The following is a 19,903-nucleotide window of genomic DNA, read 5'->3' as shown; positions in this document are numbered from 1 at the left end:
ACACTTATTTAAAAATAATAGAAGAAATTTTTTAATATAAAGAGAAGTGGATGTGAAAAATATTTTCATATATTTCTAAAATATTTTAAAATGTTAGAAATTTGTTAAATATATGGCATCTATTCAGAATAATTATCCTAAAAAAAAACGATTAAATAAAATTTGGATTCCATAAAAAAAATGGCGGCAACCAAATTGAGGTTGCTCCAAGCTATAGACACACTGTATACTCAAGGTCCCGCAACTCATGAATGCTACACTCGCCTTGTTCTCGAATGCTTTCGAGCAAACAATGTCGATCAGGCCAAAAAACTACAAACCCACATGGACATTCACTCGTATCAACCCACTGACACTTTCCTTCAGAATCGTCTTCTTCATTTGTATGCAAAATCTGGCGAAATCTCACATGCAAGAAACCTGTTTGATAAAATGCCTCACAGAGATATTTTCTCCTGGAATGCTATGCTTTCTTTGTATGCAAAATCCGGGTTAGTTCAGGATTTAAGGGTCTTCTTTGATGGCATGCCTTCTCGTGATTCTGTATCGTATAACACTGTGATTTCGGGTTTCGCTAAAAATGGATGGGCAGGTAAGGCTGTGGAGGCTTTTGTGAGGATGCAAAATGAAAGGTTTAGGCCTACAGAGTATACCCATGTGAGTGTCTTGAATGCTTGTACGCAGTTGTTAGATTTGAGGAAAGGGAAGCAGATTCATGGGAGGATTGTCATTGGAGATTATAACTTGGGTGATAATGCGTTTATTTGGAATTCTTTGACTGATATGTATGCTAAATGCGGTGAGATTGATCGAGCAAGGTGGCTGTTTGATAGGTTACCGAATAAGAATGTTGTATCGTGGAATTCAATGATTTCTGGGTACCTGAAAAATGGGCAGCGCAGACAATGCATTGACTTGTTTCGTAAGATGCAGGAATCGGGATTGAAGCCTGACCAAGTTACAGTTTCGAGTATTCTCAATGCATATTTTCAAAGTGGATGCATTGATGAAGCTCGTGAGCTGTTTAATGGTATTAGGGAAAAAGATAAGATTTGTTGGACAACTATGATGGTGGGGTACACGCAGAATGGAAAAGAAGATGATGCTTTGGTGTTGTTTAGTGAGATGTTGAAACATGTCAGGCCAGATAGTCATACTATCTCAAGCGTGGTTAGTTCTTGCGCTAAATTAGCCTCTTTGTTTCATGGTCAAGTTATTCATGGGATTGCATTGCTTATGGGAATTAATGATGATTTACTTGTATCCAGCGCTTTTGTTGATATGTATTGCAAATGTGGAGTCACTAGCGATGCTTGGGCTGTGTTTACTGCGATGCCTGCTCGAAGTGTGGTTTCTTGGAACGCAATGATAGTGGGTTATGCACAGAATGGACAAAGTTTAGAGGCCTTAGCTCTTTATGAGAAAATGTTGCGAGAAGACATGAGACCAGATAATATTACATTTGTAGGAGTTCTCTCCGCTTGTATTCATGCAGGATTAGTCGATGAAGGTAAGCGATATTTTGATTCAATGAGTAAACTGTATGGACTGATACCTACTTTGGATCATTTCGCAAGCATGATCAATCTCCTCGGACGCTCAGGATCTTTAGACAAAGCAATGGAATTAGTTACCACTATGCCTCATGAGCCAAATTCTCTGATTTGGTCTACTGTTTTATCAGTTTCTGCTAAGAAAGGTGACGTAAAGCACGGCGAAATGGCAGCTAAACACCTATTTGAGCTGGATCCCCATAATGCTGCACCTTACATAATGCTCTCCAATATGTATGCTGCCTGTGGAAGGTGGAAAGATGTTGCATCAGTCAGATCTTTAATGAAAACTAAAAATGTTAAGAAATTTGCTGCATACAGTTGGATAGAGATAGATAGCGAAGTCCACAAATTTGTAGCAGATGATAGAACTCATCCTGATACGAAAATAATTTATGAAGAACTCGATGAATTGATAAGAAAACTGAAGAAAGTTGGGTTTAGTCCTGACACAAATTTGGTTTTACATGACGTTGGGGAAGACGAGAAACGTGATTCCATTTCGTATCACAGTGAAAAGCTTGCTTTGGCATTTGGATTGATCAAAAAGCGTCACGGACCATTAAGGATTATAAAGAACATTCGTGTTTGTGGAGACTGCCATGTTTTTATGAAGTTTGCATCTCAAATTACAGGAAGACAAATCATCCTAAGAGATTCAAACAGATTTCATCATTTTGCTGAAGGGAAGTGCTCCTGTAATGATTACTGGTGACACAGAGTCCATTGACATCTTCATTATCCTATGTTCTTAGGTAACTTTTGTTAAACTTGAACATGAAGATTTCCCAAACAGAGGGAACAGAGGGTCGGCTGCAAGAGCATTATATAAGATCTTTCAGACTGGAGAATTCTTGAGAGTTGCAGGCCGATGGCAGAAGTTGAATTTTTAACAAAGACTTCTGCAATAGGGAGATACGAGGATGCAGTTTTATAAGGTAAACAGAAGATCAGAAACACCAGAGATCTCTTCTTGAAAGCCTGATTTATTTAGCTGTACTAATATCTAATTTGATTGTTTAAGTGGAAACTTGTCGAGTCTTATGTTTCTGTATTCCACTTTTTCGATTTCTAAAATGTTTCTGAAACTATGAATTATATTTAGAATCTATTTTCTTTAATGTCATTCAGCCTGTTTTGTTTATTCGGGCGTTTCTCATTTTGACTTTTTCGTTTTGGTGCTACATAAAATTTCGGTATAATCTGGAAAGGGGATTTTTTTTGGTAATGGGAGTTGATTATCAGAAGTCAGCTGTTAATTACCTGAAACAAAAGCTTACTAGTTAGGTTGGAAACTAATCTAATTGCTTTTTACAACTCTTTTATTACATGAATCAACACTATATATTGTGCTAATAATTTTTTTCTTAGGTATGAGTCTAAAGCTAAAGAGAAACATCTCAAGGGTATGAGGCTCTTGCAATATCATGCATCAACCATTGCTGAATTTCGCGAGGAGGATCCTCCATAACATGGCAACTTAATGGCAGCTTCTCGACATATGTATGCTGCTACACTATCAAATTTGATCATTTCACACTTGTTTTTCACAAGTGTTTCATAAATGATAAATTTGTCATGAATGTTTCACAAGATTTTATAGTAGTACGTAACTTTTTTATGTCAGTTTCATAAGTTTTTCCTAATAATTTGCATCATCTTTTTTTTCCTCAGCTTTTCAGTTTATAGCAATGTTAGTTTGTGTAAATTATTGCTAATGTATTTTCAAAATATAGTGATTGTAATGTATTTATAATTACATTTACTGAATATTTAATCGAAAAGAGGCATATGCCTATCAAATCATTTAAAATCCTTCTTATATGCGGTCGATATTCAGTTAACCTGTATATGTATGGAATGTGGAAAATCAAGAATGAATATATTTTCGATAAAGATATATTTTTAAGGTATATTACTATAATTTCTTTTAAAACTATTACCAATTTAATTTAATTTAGTTTTTTTTAATGAAACTATAATCTAATCCAAATGACATGATTATGATGCCATTATAAAATTGTTATGATAATTTGTTTAAAAGAATTACGAATTTTAAAAGAATTCCTCATGCAGTTTATACTAACTTAAAAAAAATGAAATTAGTATGCTATTAGCCTATTATTATGAAACTAGTTTACAAGTTTTGTTAGAATTTTATTAGTTTCATAAAAAATATACTTTATTCAAATTTCATAAAAAATTGTTAAATGAATATGAAATAGTTATGGTAATTACATTAATAGTCTTTTTGAGAATTGTTTAAATTTAGAAAGATATTTTTTGAAAATATTTTTAATATATTTTGTTTTTATAAAACTTTGAACAAATTATTCTAAAGCCTCTTACATTTGTCATAATTCACAGTTTGGTACTCTTTTTTTGAAAATCAAATGATTTGATACTTCAGTTTTAATTTTGTAAACTATAAACCCTTCTGTTAAATATAGGTTCTAAATCGTTAACGGAATGAAATGTGAGGTGCCAAATCGTTTGAAAATGAGATACCAAATCGTTTACATAATTGAAACTGAGGTATCAAATCGTTTATATAATTGAAACTGAGGTACCAAATCTTTTAAAAGTAAATTTTAAATTATTAACGCAACTAAAAGAAGAGTCTTATAGTTTACAAAATTAAACCTTTTGCCTATGGTTACAAGGATTCTGGTGTTCTTGTGGGTTCCTTCTTGCATTGGGTAGCTCATCCTCGTGATGTGGTGTCTGCATATCATAACTTCATTCTTGCATTCGATCTTAGAGATGAAACGTTTCGTCAGGTGCCGCAGCCGCGGGATACCATGGATGGAAAAAAGGAAGTGTTGAATATGGTATCAGAACTTGGAGGATGCCTTTGTGTGAGCTATGGGAATGCTGATATTTGGATTATGAAGGAATATGGAATTGAGGATTCCTGGACTAAATTGCTCTCTATTAGTTTTCCTACTCCATTGAAACCTTTATGCTACTCAAAGGAAGGTGATAAAGTTTTGTTTGACTATGATAAGGGGAAAGAACTCATTTGTTATGATCTAAACAATCAAACTATAGACAGAATCGACATTTTTGAATCCTCCGAGTATAATGAGAAGACTTATTGTTTGACTAAGTCTGGATTTGTATGCGCATCAACCCTAGCGTTTCCCATTGTTAATGGTAGATCAAGCAATAGTAGCTGCAAGAAAAATGTCAAGAAAGAAAATAGCAATAAAGCTTGATATAACATGATCTTGTGAGTCTCATGCTATATGATCCTCAACAGTTGGTGATAATTACTTCTTCATATTGATTAATTAGCCGGTGTTTTTTTTATTATCGTTTTCTTTTATTTAAGAACTAATGTAAAAAAAATTCTTAGTTTTATCATTTTGATCCAACAATTTTGTGATTTATTTTAATTATATCCAATATGTCAATCCAAACAAAAAGAGTAAATCGATAAAAAAAAATTATCGTTCATTAAATTATAAATTTTACTGCTATAATTTATCTTAATTATTATCGTTTGCAGACCATGTGTTCTGTTCTGGAGACTATGGAAGCACCGAAAATGATGTGCTGTGGAATTAGAATTTCTTGCAGCGATGGTCTTCGGCTAAACTACTCAAATACAGTCCTGCCACGTACGGTGTGCAACAGAGAAGCTGCAGTTTCTTGGGTCGAATCTCGTCCAGGTATGCTCACCTGTAATGTTGATGCAAACATAGCAAATCAAGGTGATTATAGTGCATTTGGGTTCTGGTCCGTGACCATACTTGCAGCCAAGCATGCTGGTTTTACAGGCGGGTTGGGGAGAAAAGTAGCTGAGGCAATTGGATTTCGTGAAGCTCTGAGTTGGCCCAAATCTAAAGGTTGCAGTCATGTGCTAATGGAAACAGATTGTCAATAAGACAATAACTGGTCGTAGCTATAGCATCAAATAAAATAAAATCAGGATAATGGATAGAGAAAAAACGTAGCGTGACAGCATAAGAAACTACCACAATTTAAGTTGTAAGAGTTAATTTCCTACAACTTAAATTGTAGGAAACATAGAATTATTTTTATGAAGTGTAAGATGAGTATTAGAATTGTGCATGGGCCTTGAGATTTCTAAAATTGGGACAAAAACCAAACCAAAAAGTATTTAAATCAAAAAAATATATAGTTGATTTTCTAGAACTGGCTGTACCAAGTTTTTAAGATTTTTTATAAAAATACCTATTTTCATGAAATTGTATGCAAAAATACGCTTGTTTTTATTTTATTTTATTGTTTACAAAAATATGGTCTTTTTCACTTTTTTTTACAAATGTCAGGGAAGTATGATAAATTTAACCCAGTATACTAGCTATATATATAGTTTTGTCATTCTCTCTCTCTCTCTCTCTCTCTCTCTCTCTATCTATATATATATATATATATATATATATATGTTTTTAACAGATTTCAGAAAAGGTTGAATTTGGAAGTTGGTTTGAGAGGCTAGTCTTTCTCGGACGCAAGAAACATCTACTAAATACACAGTACATGATGCATCCATCGATAAGTTCATTTCCAAATCGAGAGTTCTACGGTGGACAAATTCATGATGCTCCAACAGTTAAAGAAAATAACTATCAGATACTATTTCTTCCTAGAACCATGTATGGCACAAGGATTAGTGCAATCTAATGATGGGCGAGGCCAGAAAAATATGGTTGAGGTTGCTTTGATTTCTGAGATGGCTGCAAGCCTTTTCAAAGTTATGCCGTGTTAGTGTCATATCTATATTGCACAGAAACTTGTTTAGTACCACATTTCAGCATTTCGACTGTGGAAACTCTTCTGGAAATTCGCAGCTTTAATTTTATAACATATTCTTGTAAAAATACATGTCCTTTTCGTTGTCTTTTAGTTCAGCATTACCATTTCAATGTTTTCGTTCCGTGCAACATATGTCACAGGCTTATTGTTTGCCTTGTGATTGAAATATTGGGAAACTGAAACTTTCCTTCTGATATTGCAGAATTCAGTAGAACTTGTAAAAGGATGAGCATAGGAGTCATATCACCTTACCCTGCTCAAGTTAAAGCTATTGATCAGAATAGAATCGGAAAGACTTACAGAGATAATGGTGACATTTCTGTAAGCATTCGTTCTGTTGATATGTTTCAAGGTGGCGACGAGGATGTGATAATCATCTCTGTTGTCAGATGTAATGGGAATGGAATAGTTAGTTTTCTATCAAATCGTCGAAAAGTGAATGTAGCATTGACTCGCGCAAAGTATTGCATCAGAACACCATAAACTAACATTTCTGAATCACTTACAGAAAATTTGAGCTGAAATTTTATTCTGCAGGCATTGTCTTTGGATACTTGGAAATGCTTCAACTCTTATCAATAGCAACACGATTTGGAAGAAATTAGTTATCGACACCAAGAAACGAAGATGTTTCCAACTTTCCATCAAGCATATCAAGACAAGAACTTGTCAGATTCTATTAGGAATGTGTTGATCGAGCTAGACCGTGTTACTGGACATGGACGATCAATAACATTTGCAAACTACCAGCAGCAGTAATTATTTCCATAGTTGATTTTGGATTTCCTTAAATATTGGTTATGGAGTTTCTTAACCTAGATTGGTAATTGTTTTTTGTTATCTTGATGACTATGTAGAGAGAACAAACGCAAGCTCTCTACATATTTGGATTATGAAGGAACACGGAATTGAGGATTCATGGATTAATTGTTCTCTCTACATAGTCATCAAGATTTTTTTTGTGTTCGTAGATTGAAACCTCTGTGCTAGTCAAAAGAAGGTGATAAAGTTTTGCTAGACTATTGTAAAGGGTCAGAGCTCATTTTATATGATCTAAAGGATCAAAGTGTCGATAGAATGTACATGACTAAATCCTTAAAAAGTAAGGAAAAGACCTACTGTGTGTGTAAGTCTGGATTTGTATGCGCGACAACTCTAGCATTTCCCATTGTTAATGGTGGATCGAGCAATGGTACTTGCAAGAAGATGCCAAGGAAGAAGAACAATAATAGTATTGCAAGATATTGCCAAGGAAGAAGAACAATAATAGTATTGCAAGAAATTGCCAAGGAAGAAGAACAGGATAAAAGCTTGATTCAATAACTTTATTTTGCGAGTCTGATGCTATATAATCCTCAATATTGCGTGAGAGTAATTTCCTTTTAGACAAGGATATCGCTGCTTCAATTTTTTTTTTTACGTTAATTAATTATTTCGTTTTGTCAAGAACTGTTATGGAAAAGAAATTATGCCATTTATTCTTAGTTTTTATCATTTTGATCAAGCAATTTTGTGATTATAATAATTATATCCAGTGATTTATCCTCTTAATTTATTTGTATGAAAGATTAGCTCATAATTAAAAATCACATTTAAAAGTTATCTCATAATTCATTTGTAAGTTTATTTGGAGGAAGCATAAAGAATACAAATAAATTGTTTCAACTAATTGAAACACAAAAGTTTGGGATCTTAGTATTCAGACCAGAAGAGGGTTAAATATTTTTTAAGTTATTGAACTATAGTATTTTTACAAAATGGTTACTGGATTATAAAAAGTTATAAAATGGTCACCGAACTATAGTTTTATTACAAAACGGTTACCGAACAATTTCTTTTATGATAAATGAATTAAAAACAATTAATCATAAGTAATTAATTGTATATATTTGAATGTATAAATTTTAAATAAGAGTTTGCGCACAGTGTGCATTAATAAAAATAAGATAAGTTTGTCTGGCCTACAAATTTCATAATTCATACTCGGATTTCTCAAAAGAGGAAACCCTCAGAAAATAGCATTGAACTCGCAACCCTAATCTCATATTTCTTAGGAAAACGGAACTCGCCGCTGATCTCATGAAATAACAATGTCAGAACGGTTCTCACTCGAAATTCTCTTCACCATATTCACTCATTTACCCGTCAAATCTCTGATGCGCTTCAGGTGCGTGTCCAAATCATGTTGTTCCTTAATCGACAGCCCGGAATTCACCAATGCCCATCCTGATCTCAATAACAATCGCAAACTCATTCTCGGCGATTGGCACCTCGAGGGTTGGATCTACCTTATAGACTTAGATGCTTCTCCACTTATCAGTCCATTGAATATCGAACGCCTGCGAAAGCCATCCGTGGAAACTCCTGACAATTTCATTCCTATAAATCCTGACGGCGTGTTTGGATCTTGTAACGGCGTGGTTGCTATGTATAACAAACAAGGAATCTCTCTGTGGAATCCGTCGACTAACATGTTTAAATCTTTTCCCCTCTGGATCGTTGATATCGTGTTTGATGGATTCGGGTACGATTCAGTTTCTGGTGACTATAAGGTGATCATGCTCACTAAATTATTTTCTGAAGATTTCTTAAGAGTTATGATATATAGTGTAAAAAATAATTCATTAAGAAGGATTGATGATCTTCACAGCCCTGTACCTTACGCCTATGATTACGAGATTTCTGGTGTTCTTGTGGGTTTCGTCTTGCATTGGGTAGCTCATCCTCGTGGAGTGGTGTCTGCATATCATAATTTCATTCTTGCCTTTGATCTTAGAGATGAAACGTTCCATCAGGTGCCACAGCCGCGGGATATGATAGATGTAGAAAACAAAGTGTTCGATGTGGTTTCAGAACTTGGAGGATGCCTTAGTATAAGCTATCGTTATCAGGGTCGTGTTGATATTTGGATTATGAAGGAATACGGGATCGAGGATTCTTGGACGAAATTGGTCTCTCTACATAGTCGTGAAAATTTTAGTTTATTTTATAGATTGAAACCTTTATGCTACTCAAAAGAAGGTGATAAAGTTTTGCTAGACTATAATAAAGGGACAGTGCTCATTTTATATGATCTAAAGGATCAAAGTGTAGATGGACTGCACATGAGTAAAGCCTCAGAAAGAAAGGAGAAGACTTATTGTGTGTGTAAGTGTGGATTTATATGCGCAACAACCCCAGCATTTCCCATTGTTAATGGTGGATCGAGCAAGAAAATGCCGAGGAAGAAGAACATCAAAAGTAATTGCAAGAGAAAGGCAAGGAAGAGGAAGACCAACATTCGGTGATCTTCTGAGTCTGATGCTATATAATCCTCAACATTGTGTGTGTCATTTCGTATTGATTTTTTTAGCCATTAATTATATTTATTCATTACCTTGTTTTATCAAGTATTACTATCATTTTGATCCAGCAATTTTGTGATTTACAATAATTATATCCTATTTATTTGTATGATAGATTAGCTCCTAATTACAAATGTCATAAAAAAAATTAATAATTAAGATAAAAACTAAATATATTGTCAATAAGTTCAACATAATTTTCAGTATGACAAATAAATAAATTGAAGTAACTATGGACTGAAAATAGCAAATCAATACTTCTTCATAAAAGAATACTTGAAGAGATTACGAACCATGTTTATAACTATAATCACTATGCTCATAAAAGTATTTCATCTGGTCTCATGTGTGTTGCTGCAGGGCATACATGAGTTCAAAGAGACGATTCAAGCCCTAAAGGGACAGTTTTCTCCCCTTCACTTCTTTCTACAAATGCAGCTAAAATGTTAACTTCAACATCATCACTTAACCTGCGGAGGCTTTCCAATATAGCCGTTATGCCACCCACAAGCACTTCATCATCAAAGGCCTAATCAAGCAAGAGAGTAATTGCAATCCATCTAACAATGCTACAAAAAAATATTCAATGATTAAAAAGCTGAGATAAATTTCTGGATTCTAGTCTGTGCGCGCTCTTTCTCCTCAGGTCCATCAATATCGCCAATGTTATCGTGATATTCCTGAAATGTAATTAATATTATGTATCAAACTCCAATACACTAGGGAACAATCACACACTACATATGCAATTTAAATTTATAGATCTCAGAAAATATTTCAACCACCCTTGTGGTAATATTTCACAGATTTATGTTGCAACCATAATTGCAGAAGATGCGAATGGAATATGACGGGTAGCTTATACTTGGAATATTTTATGATGAAATGCTCATGCATACACACACACACACACACACACACACACAAGATAATTAGCGTGTCATGTCTGCGCATACACACACGTATGTACCCATAAAAAATAAAATGGTATAGCTTTTTTGTGTAGAGTATAGACAACTACATGTAGCATCTCTTCCCCTAAGATTACAAAGAATTATTTAAAATACATTGTCACCTAATATAAAATAAAGTCTAAAAGTCCAACAATATAGTAGAGTTGATTTCATTTAGTTTGTCAACAAATAAAAAATTTGCAAAAACGGTGAATCTTGCTAAAGGCTTGGACCTATTAGAGCTTTCAACATTGACATCACAAATACAGTTAAGAAAGAAGCTTACAATTAAACCGCATCCAACATAAATAATAACCATTTACCCAACAAAGCCACATCAGAGCCATACATATAATTTCAACAAAATAACTGACTTATTTATAATGTATTCTATAGACGAAGTTGCTTCAGACTATACTCGAGTAATTTTAATAAGAAAATTCAAGCACGTAACAGAAAGAGTATCCAAATTTAGTTAAACCTTTACACAACTTCATATCAAGTGGAGAAAGCTTAGTTATACTACAGAATGTTGCTAATTTTGGGAAGTACATACCTGTAGTATGTCTTTAACATCACTCCCAGTGAGTTTGTGCTGCTTCAGTAAAAGTTCAATTCTTCCTGTCATTCCAGGATGCCTTCAAAACAAATAACAGATCAAAGGTAAATCAAAACAAAAAGACAAACAGAGACAAATAAAACTCATTTAATGATGAGGTGAAACTACAATAACTAGTGAGGAACTTACTCGGAGCACCAAAGATAACCCAAAATAACAGCTATCAACTGCAATATAATGAAAAGTTGTCATTGTCAATGATAGATATTTTCAAGAAAGGATATAAATATTGGGGAAGAAATTCAATTGTCTGCTTCACTTATCCAAATTTTGATGACTTGAGCAATTCTAAACTGCATACTAACCAATGTTCATGGCCATAAGTTAACTGCCAACAAATAAATAGAAGAAACTAACCTGAAGAGTGTAGAGTCCTGATTCAAGTCTTTTATTGTATCTTTCCTCGTCATCCATCTGCACAAAGCCAGTGCATTGTGGAAAAGAATTGTCAAAGCCTAAAAACACAGCATGACAGCAATAGGAAGAACAAATACCTCTAGATCATCAAGTTCAAGCTGGTCCATCCGTTCAGTTTCTACTTTTACTCTATCTGAATATCTGGGTCAAAGAAATCAATTGTTAATGCAACAGATTAAGCCTTAAAAGATAACTCACACAAGAACTGGTGTCCCCATTTCACAAATGAAGTAGGGGATCAGCCGGTATAACTTGTAAATCACCGCTGATAGCCAGGGAAAAAAAGGCAAGAGGAAGTTCGACAATTAAATGGTAATGTTCATAATATGTATCTGACTCCCATGTTTAGCATGGTTCAGAAAGAACAGAAAAAATGCACAGGACCATTACCTGATATAGAGTTCCATAAGGCGATCTATCTTCTCGTATTCATTTTCCACAAATTTACTCAGCAGTCTTTCTCTTCTTGATCCTCTCAAAATTCCTCCTAGAAAATTCATAGGCACCATCAATTTGAAGAAGTTTGACACCACGATCATGTAGGAGAAAAAAATATTAGCCAGCATGCTTGAAATATATAAATTCCTACTAGTCCAATTCTGCTCTATAGTTTCATACGCTCAACAGTAACATTATGCAGATGCAGTGCACCTATAGCTAACCACTGCCTCTTGCTAGGAACATGTTGCAACTAATTTGTCGTGGTACAACGCCAAACATTTTGCATGGAGAAGCAGCGTATAGAAATAACATTTACATTAAATAAACTAAAATTCGCAACACAAGATTACTCGAAAAAGTATTAATAACTAATTTTTCATTTCCATTTCCTTCCAAAGCAGGCCTCAAAATCAGTATTCCTTCTACTCCCTCCGTCCCAATAGAGTTGTCCACTTTGCCTTTATCACACAGTTTAAGAAAAGTGATTATTGTTTATGGATTATATAAAATTTTCCTTACTTTTCTTGTCATACCCCTATTTAATATAAGGTCTACTTGCAATTTACTCTTTAGTGGATTTTAAATAGGGATAATATAGGAAAATAGAGTGTAAAGTTAGTTACTTTGTGAAAGTGGATAAGAATTTTGGGACAAAAAAATTTCTCAAAGTGGACAACTCTATTGGGACGGAGGGAGTATTTTTTTTACCTCCAGTTCAGTCAATGTGAAAAATTTACAGGATAAAAAGTTAAGATTTTAAATCCTTCTTAGTTTTAGCAATCAATAATAAATGAGAAAAAGAGTCTTCAATCATAATAAACAAGGTCATGGTACATGATTGAATATAAAAGAAACTCTACCCAAATATCAACTCCATTGCAAGTACAAATACTTAAACAAATCATTATATTTCCTCTCTTCTCCTTAATTCTTATGTTTGTCGATGGCAGTAAAGATATGGCAAGGCTGCAGCAGGGAATGCATTAAGAACTACATAACCATGAAAGTGCTTAACTTGCCTGCTTACCAAATAATGATGCGATGAGGGATATGATGCGCTCTTCTAATTCCTCTTGATACTGGTCTTTCTTGTTTTTCTTGTTAATGGGAATCTAAAAGATCAGAATTACAAACAGGTTATGCCATCAGCTTCTAAGATGATTCAATAGACAGAACATATCATAACAGATCCATTGTACTTTATTGCACCATGCAGTGAAAGATGTTTAGAGAGTGTCTTGATGATCCACAAGATATGCATGCATGAGGAATTTAACAGAAACTATAGAAGACAATGGAAATTTGCCATCGGAAAATGTGTTAGCAAATTCTTTCAGCTCTAGTTCCCACTTCCCCATGCGGTTCATAAAACTACAAAGATGAGGCAAAAAGCACTTGAGTAATGATTTTTGTTGCAGAATGGTAGATTCTGGTCAGTACTCACCTGAATTACAAGGTTTTGTTAAAGGCTCAACACCTCAAGAATTAAGCATTACATTAGCAGTACAATTGCAAAACTTAAGCAAACGTATATAAATCCAACCTTTATTTACTTTTTAAATAAGGCTTAGCATAAGGAACTAAAGTACTACTAACTAATAATGTCACTTAACAATAGTAGAATGCAAAATACAGAAGCAAAGCTAGAGGAGAAAACTTGCCTTACCCATGAAAGCAGCAAAAGCAGTCTTCAAACCCAGAACATCAACAAACCGTTCACAGGCAGGTGGATACTTGGTCATAGCAAAATCAAGAGCTCGAATAGCAGAACTATATGCAGATTTCTTCTGCTTCATAATAATAATCATCAACTCAACACCCTCAGCCTTAAGAAACCTTTCTTTATTCTCCAAAGGCATTAAAAGACAACACAAACAATCAAACAAATTCTCAACCATCTCCTCTTCATCAGACGTCTTCGGATCCTTCGCCTTATACATAGCCACGGCTTGCAAAACAAAATCAACACCATTCATCTGCCCTAGTCTTTTCTGATTAGCACTACTATTCTGCAATAAAATGGCTAAAATCTCGGACGCATATTGCTTATTGCTATCAAATTCCCTAACCTTAATCTTCCCTAACAGCCATCTTAAAATCTTAGTCCTCTCACAAACTAGCTCAGCAACAGCAGGATTAACTTCAATCAAATTCTCAATAGTAGCTAAAGTACTATAAACAGCAGCCATTTCATCGGGGTCATTCTCGGATAACCTAACTAAATTCTGAACTAATAATTCTAACACATTATTTTCTATAAGTGAATCAACTAAAACCCTAGCAGGTTCATCAGTATCAATGTCATCAAAAACATCTTCGTCGGTTAAATCTTGTAATAATTGAACAACGTCAACAGAAACATCAGTATTATCATGTGAAAGTAAACCAAGAATCGAAGGAATTGCGTTGAGATTTACTAACTCCGGGTAAAGTTCGGGTCCGCCGGCCAAGATTTTGAGCTTTTGAATTTCTTGGTGGAGTTCGAGCTCGGAATCGGCGAATTTGTCGGGTTGGTCGGGGTATTTGAGGCGGGCTTCGATGTTTTCTTTGTAGCGGCGTTCGAATGAGAGGACTAGCTTTTTAAGTGTGCGAATGTCGAGTGCTTCTACTGCGTTTTCTTTCTGGGAGTTCTCTAGGGCTTCGAGAAGGGAGAAGTCGATGGTGTCTCCGTTGTACAGTGGTGGCGGAGAAGAGGCGGAGGCGGAGGCGGCGGAGGAGTCTCGTTTGCGCTTGCTGGTGGCTGCTGACATTGTTTTGGTGTTGTGGATTTTGGTTTTGGTTGCTGGTTTGTTTGTTTTGAATCAGTGGGGATAATTCAAGTGCAGATTTCAATTTTACAAGCTAATTATTTTTCCTCAATTTTCTTTACTGTCCTCTACTTTTATTTTTGAACAATTGAGTCCTTCCGTCTATTTTTAGTGTTGTAATTTGAATTAAAATTGAATAATTTTATTATAGTTCTTAAACTTTAATAAAAAATAGCAATAGATCTATGAAATTTAATAGATTAATAGTTTCATATATTTATTTTTTAATTTTAAATGTATTTTTAAACTTTTCTAAATTGTTTTACTTTATTTATACTTTAAGACTAAAAAAATTTTAAAATGCAAAAATTTCCTTTCTTCAAAAAAAATAAACATTAATATATATATATATAAAAAATTAAATTAAAGTTGTTAACTAACTATGTCTAATAATAATACAATTTTTTATTTAGACATTAGAAATGTAAGTTAAAGAATTAAATAGATTTTTAATAAAAAAAGTCTTTTTAATTCAATTGACTGACAGAAAAAATGGACGGAATCACTAAACTGTTGATGGAAATATAACTACTAATATCGTGAGTTAAGAACTTGCAAGTCCATTATATTAAATTATAATATTTTGATTTTTACAACAAATAAATAAATTTAAGCATTGGGCAACAATGAGCTATAGTTCAAATGATATAAGCATTGGGCAGCAAACTGCTAGGTGGTGGGTTCAATTTCTCCCACAAACGTTCCCCTCTTCAATTATGGAAAAAAAAAATTAGGAGAATTATTCAAAAAATATTAGGATTTTTAGCTAATTATCAAGTAGTATCTTTGTTGAAAACTAAATAAAAATTTAAAGCAAATTACTCTCACCCAATAAGTAATGCTACTCCTCTATTATGCAAATGTTGCACATAGCACTGAAAAAGCTTATAGCTTGAATCAAGATTTCCTGCTATTCTTCTTCCTTGGCATTTTCTTGCAAGTACTACTCGATCCACCATTAACAATGGGAAACGCTGATGTTGTTGCGCATACAAATCCAGACTTAAACACGCCATATCTCTTTTTATTATACTTCGAGGATTTAAAAATGTCGATTATGTCAAAAGTTTGATTCTTTAAATCATATGATATGATCTCTTTCCCTTCTTTATAGTCCATCAAAATTTTATCCCCTTCTTTTGAGTAGCATAAAGGTTTCAATGTAGCATGAAAACTATAATCAGAATTTTGACAACTTCGTACAGAGACCAATTTAGTCCAAGATTTCTCAACTCCATATTCCTTCATAATCCAAATATCAACATAACCCTGAAATTGATAGCTCAAACTAAGGCATCCTCCGAGTTCTGAAACCATATTCAACACTTTATCTTCTACATCAATCATATCCCGGGGCTGCGGCACCTTACGGAACTTTTCATCTCTAAGATCAAATGCAAGAATGAAGTTATGATAAGCAGTCCTCTCATTAAGAGGATGAGCAACCCAATGCAAGAAGGAACCCACAAGAACACCAGAATGGTCGTAGTTAAGGCGAGTCGAAAAAGGTTCAAGACCGTGAAGATCCTGAATCCTTCTCAATGAATTAGTTTTGACACTATATATCATAACTCTTAAGAAATCTTCAGAAAATAGTTTAGTGACCATGACGACTTTATAGTCATAAGAAACTGAATCATACCCGAATCCGTCGAGCTGGATATCAACGATCCAAAGAGGAAAAGATTTAAACTTGTTAGTCGACGTATTCCACAGAGAGATTCCTTGCTCGTTATACATAGCAACCACGCCGTTACAAGATCCAAACAAGCCGCCATGATTTATAGGGATGAAATCGTCAGGAGTCTTGACTGTTGGCTTTTGGCGGCATGTGATGTTCAGCGGAGTGGTAAGTGGCGAAGTATCCAAGTCTATAATGTAGATGAAACCGTCGAGGTGGTGATCGGCGACAATGAGTTTGCGGTGGTTATTGAGATCATATTGATGGGAATTGGCGAGTTGAAGGCTGTCGATTAATGAACGAAAAGAGTTGGACAAACACTTGAAGCGTACCAGATATTTGAGGGGTAAAAAGGTGAATATGGTAAAGAGAATGTCGAGTGGTAGCGATTCTGACATTGTTAACTCTTATTGAAGATGGTTGTATCTAGCGATAGCTGTTATGTATGTTTTGTCGAAAATTATGAGATTAGGGTTATATATACTAGCAGTTGTAATTAGGTTAAAGAAATAATAATCGATTGAATTGAAAAATCAACACAACTGACGAGTCTTGATTGATTTAACATAATTAATATCCTAAATTTTTTGGTAATTTAATTTTTAAAAAATTTACTTTTTCTGCTCTGAACATCAACTTTTATTAGCAATATGTACAAAAAGACTCTTGTAGTTTTTTCAAAAGTACACTTAAACTCTTAAAAAAAAATTGGGCACAATTAAGACTAAAACTATATTTGTGTGAAATTGTTAAGTACGAGCTCATCATTCATTACTTGGACTAGTTTCTTTCAAAAAATAAAGAATAAATGGTGTAATTTATTTACAATATTAATTATTATTATTTTGAAATATAAGAAACTTTTATACCGGTATCAAAAGAAATTATAAACACTAGAATGCATTTTTGTTGATCTTATATAGAACGAAATAATTGAATAAAAACATACATAGTATCATAAACCGATTATCTAACAAGTTTAAAACTAAAACTACATAATTGTTTAGCTACTAGTACAGCAAAAGTGAAGGCAAAATTAACATTGATCAATAGAATACAATAAATTATCATAAAAAGACAAAAGAATAGCTAATTTCCCGTCTCAATATTTTTCTTATCATAGATCTATTCTATGTTACTTGTTAGCAGGAATTAACGGAAAATCGGGTGTTAAACCCTCGACTCCATGCAGTGGTGAAGGACTCAGCCATTAAGATAAGCCTTCATTGCCGCCGTCTCAATATAGTCCAAGGTAGATTTATTTAAATTCTTATTATAATTGAAAAAAAAACACTGAAAAAGCTTATAGCTTGGATCAAGATTTCCTGCTATTCTTCTTCTTCTTCCTTGGCATTTTCTTGCAAGTACTACTCGATCCGCTATTAACAGTGGGAAACGCTAAGGTTGTTGCGCATACAAATCCAGACTTATGCACACCATAAGTCTTTTCATAGGATTCAAAAATATCGATTATGTCAAAAGTTTGATTCTTTAGATCGTACAAAATGATCTCTTTCCCTTCATTATAGTCCATCAAAACTTTATCACCTTCACTTGAGTAGCATAAAGGTTTCAATCTAGCATAAAAATTAAAATTAAAATTTTGACGACGATGTAAAGAGAGCAATTTAGTCCAAGAATCCTCAATTCCATATTCCTTCATAATCCAAATTTCAACATAACCCTGAAAACGATAGCTCAAACTAAGGCACCCTCCGAGTTCTGATACCATATTCAACACTTTATCTTCTACATCTATCATATCCCGCGGCTGCGGCACCTGACGAAACGTTTCATCTCTAAGATCAAATGCAAGAATGAAGTTATGATAAGCAGTCGACTCATCTCGAGGATGAGCTATCCAATGCAAGAAGGAACCCACAAGAACACCCGAGTACTCGTAATTATAGCGATATATATTTGGTTCAGGAATGTGAAGATCCTGAATCCTTCTTAATGAATTAGTTTTTACACTATAAACCATAACTCTTAAAAAATCTTCAGAAAATAATTTAGTGAGCATAACCACTTTATAGTCATCAGAAACTGAATCATACCCGAATCCATCAAACACGATATCAACGATCCAAAGAGGAAAAGATTTAAACCTGTTATTCGACGTATTCCACAGAGAGATTCCTTGCTCGTTATACATAGCAACCACGCCGTTACAAGATCCAAACAAGCCGCCATGATTTATAGGGATGAAATCGTCAGGAGTCTTGACTGTTGGCTTTTGGCGGCATCTGATGTTCAGCGGAGTGGTAAGTGGCGAAGTATCCAAGTCTATAATGTAGATGAAACCGTCGAGGTGGTGATCGGCGACAATGAGTTTGCGATGGATATTGAGATCATATTGACGGGAATTGGCGAATTGAGGACTGTCGATTAATGAACGAAAAGATTTGGACAAACACTTGAAGCGCATCAGAGATTTGAGGGGTAAAAAAGTGAATATGATAAAGAGAATGTCGAGTGGTAGCGATTCTGACATTGTTAGTGGTTGAGTTTCGATGGATTGAAGATTGTAGTATCTATGAGATTAGGGTTATAGCGAGTTATAATTAGGGTTTCTTCTTTCAGTAGATACTGGAAAGCAGGAAATTTCTTGCTTAGCTTGTTCATCTAAAGAGATATACTAATAGGTTACACCTCCCTCCCAGAGTATATAGTGAATAAATTATAAAAAAAATAACAAAAAGATATTTTATTTTTTCTTCAATTATTTTAGTAAAAATAAGGTAGCAAATTAAACTTTACTCTTTCTATCTTGAGTTTATAAGTCACCCTATCATTTTGGATTGAGGGGGTTATGTTCACAATGAACAGTGTAAATTAATTTAATTAAAATTGTATATTTTAAATCTACATTGTTCATTAGATCGTGAACATGGCTCCCTCAAGTTGAATTCATTTATTTTTCATCCTTAATTTATAGCTAACTTTCTATTTTTGATAAAATGAACACATCTGCTCCGGAAAAAAAAATCAGGGAATTTTTTTTTATACGGAATGGTTATTTAATTAGTTTTAATATATAATTTTATTTTTTAAAGATAAAATAAATGAAGAAGAGGGTGAAAATGTATTAATAAATTTATAAACATAAAATTGATAAATATTATAAAAGTTAAATTGAAATAATTTAAAATTAGAGGGTCAAAATAGTTTTTTTTTTTAAATTAAGACTTTATTTGTACTTTAACCTAATAAGTGCCATGGTGGCACATTGTGTGGCACGCCACATAGGCGCCAGGTAGGCCAAATTGCGTGCCAATTGAAAATGGGACACAATTGAAACGA

The 19,903-nt window shown here is 34.0% G+C and overlaps 7 protein-coding genes across 10 annotated transcripts; 4 read left to right on the top strand and 3 right to left on the bottom strand.

Annotated features, from left to right (window-relative positions):
• The first annotated feature begins 96 nt into the window (after positions 1–96).
• LOC126676272 (putative pentatricopeptide repeat-containing protein At1g68930) lies at positions 97–3,222 on the top strand. Of its 2 annotated transcripts, none has more exons than XM_050370439.2 (2): positions 97–2,491; positions 2,925–3,222. In XM_050370439.2, exon 1 carries the CDS (start codon positions 181–183, stop codon positions 2,266–2,268), a length of 2,088 nt encoding a protein of 695 aa, XP_050226396.1. In that variant the 5' UTR covers positions 97–180; the 3' UTR covers positions 2,269–2,491; positions 2,925–3,222. The 2 variants fall into 2 exon arrangements, with proteins under 2 accessions (XP_050226396.1, XP_055961607.1); XM_056105632.1 differs by having other exon boundaries at positions 97–2,840.
• LOC126678646 (F-box protein CPR1-like) lies at positions 3,037–4,771 on the top strand. The gene is made up of 5 exons (XM_050373542.1): positions 3,037–3,095; positions 3,228–3,246; positions 3,339–3,463; positions 3,921–3,924; positions 4,217–4,771. Exons 1-5 carry the CDS (start codon positions 3,037–3,039, stop codon positions 4,769–4,771), a joined length of 762 nt encoding a protein of 253 aa, XP_050229499.1.
• LOC126676664 (probable helicase MAGATAMA 3) lies at positions 4,200–7,829 on the top strand. 3 transcript variants are annotated; one of them, XR_008790520.1, is made up of 5 exons: positions 4,200–4,785; positions 5,065–5,227; positions 6,541–6,799; positions 6,876–7,093; positions 7,196–7,829. XR_008790520.1 is itself a non-coding variant. In XM_056105359.1 (4 exons), exons 2-4 carry the CDS (start codon positions 5,068–5,070, stop codon positions 6,918–6,920), a joined length of 324 nt encoding a protein of 107 aa, XP_055961334.1. In that variant the 5' UTR covers positions 4,200–4,785; positions 5,065–5,067; the 3' UTR covers positions 6,921–7,829. The 3 variants fall into 3 exon arrangements, 2 of the variants coding, with proteins under 2 accessions (XP_055961334.1, XP_050226877.1); XM_056105359.1 differs by having other exon boundaries at positions 6,541–6,659; positions 6,876–7,829; XM_050370920.2 differs by having other exon boundaries at positions 6,876–7,829.
• A 477-nt stretch (positions 7,830–8,306) lies between these two features.
• Positions 8,307–9,727, top strand: LOC126678178 (F-box protein CPR1-like). Its single transcript, XM_050373069.1, has one exon. The coding sequence runs from the start codon at positions 8,429–8,431 to the stop codon at positions 9,623–9,625; it is 1,197 nt and encodes a 398-aa protein (XP_050229026.1). The 5' UTR covers positions 8,307–8,428; the 3' UTR covers positions 9,626–9,727.
• A 199-nt stretch (positions 9,728–9,926) lies between these two features.
• Positions 9,927–14,934, bottom strand: LOC126677975 (uncharacterized). The gene is made up of 8 exons (XM_050372797.2): positions 13,774–14,934; positions 13,140–13,224; positions 12,062–12,158; positions 11,749–11,812; positions 11,612–11,668; positions 11,384–11,421; positions 11,192–11,273; positions 9,927–10,362 (listed from the first exon to the last, which is right to left on the bottom strand). The coding sequence occupies exons 1-8, from the start codon at positions 14,860–14,862 to the stop codon at positions 10,273–10,275; spliced, it is 1,602 nt and encodes a 533-aa protein (XP_050228754.1). The 5' UTR covers positions 14,863–14,934; the 3' UTR covers positions 9,927–10,272.
• An 882-nt stretch (positions 14,935–15,816) lies between these two features.
• LOC126678645 (F-box protein CPR1-like) lies at positions 15,817–16,659 on the bottom strand. The gene has a single exon (XM_050373541.1). It carries the CDS (start codon positions 16,657–16,659, stop codon positions 15,817–15,819), a length of 843 nt encoding a protein of 280 aa, XP_050229498.1.
• A 1,256-nt stretch (positions 16,660–17,915) lies between these two features.
• LOC126678644 (F-box protein CPR1-like) lies at positions 17,916–19,094 on the bottom strand. The gene has a single exon (XM_050373540.1). The coding sequence runs from the start codon at positions 19,092–19,094 to the stop codon at positions 17,916–17,918; it is 1,179 nt and encodes a 392-aa protein (XP_050229497.1).
• Positions 19,095–19,903: the final 809 nt, after the last annotated feature.

Source organism: Mercurialis annua, linkage group LG4 (assembly GCF_937616625.2).
Source record: "Mercurialis annua linkage group LG4, ddMerAnnu1.2, whole genome shotgun sequence".
NCBI lineage: Eukaryota > Viridiplantae > Streptophyta > Magnoliopsida > Malpighiales > Euphorbiaceae > Mercurialis > Mercurialis annua.
Note: the sequence above shows the minus strand (reverse complement) of the source record. Positions and strands in the feature narration are given on the sequence as shown.

Excerpts from the sequence above, each read along its gene's own strand:
- LOC126676272 (XM_050370439.2), top strand. The coding sequence starts at position 181 with ATGGCGGCAACCAAATTGAGGTTGCTCCAAGCTATAGACACACTGTAT.
- LOC126678178 (XM_050373069.1), top strand. The coding sequence starts at position 8,429 with ATGTCAGAACGGTTCTCACTCGAAATTCTCTTCACCATATTCACTCAT.
- LOC126678645 (XM_050373541.1), bottom strand. The coding sequence starts at position 16,659 with ATGTATAACGAGCAAGGAATCTCTCTGTGGAATACGTCGACTAACAAG.
- LOC126678646 (XM_050373542.1), top strand. The coding sequence starts at position 3,037 with ATGGCAGCTTCTCGACATATGTATGCTGCTACACTATCAAATTTGATC.
- LOC126677975 (XM_050372797.2), bottom strand. The coding sequence starts at position 14,862 with ATGTCAGCAGCCACCAGCAAGCGCAAACGAGACTCCTCCGCCGCCTCC. Across the intron at positions 11,422-11,611 it reads CAGGACTCTACACTCTTCAG|TTGATAGCTGTTATTTTGGG; the intron begins GTTAGTTTCTTC and ends ATTATATTGCAG. Across the intron at positions 10,363-11,191 it reads ATGTTAAAGACATACTACAG|GAATATCACGATAACATTGG; the intron begins GTATGTACTTCC and ends ATTACATTTCAG.
- LOC126678644 (XM_050373540.1), bottom strand. The coding sequence starts at position 19,094 with ATGTCAGAATCGCTACCACTCGACATTCTCTTTATCATATTCACTTTT.
- LOC126676664 (XM_050370920.2), top strand. The coding sequence starts at position 5,068 with ATGTGTTCTGTTCTGGAGACTATGGAAGCACCGAAAATGATGTGCTGT. Across the intron at positions 5,228-6,540 it reads TTGGGTCGAATCTCGTCCAG|AATTCAGTAGAACTTGTAAA; the intron begins GTATGCTCACCT and ends CTGATATTGCAG. Across the intron at positions 6,800-6,875 it reads GTAGCATTGACTCGCGCAAA|GCATTGTCTTTGGATACTTG; the intron begins GTATTGCATCAG and ends TTTATTCTGCAG.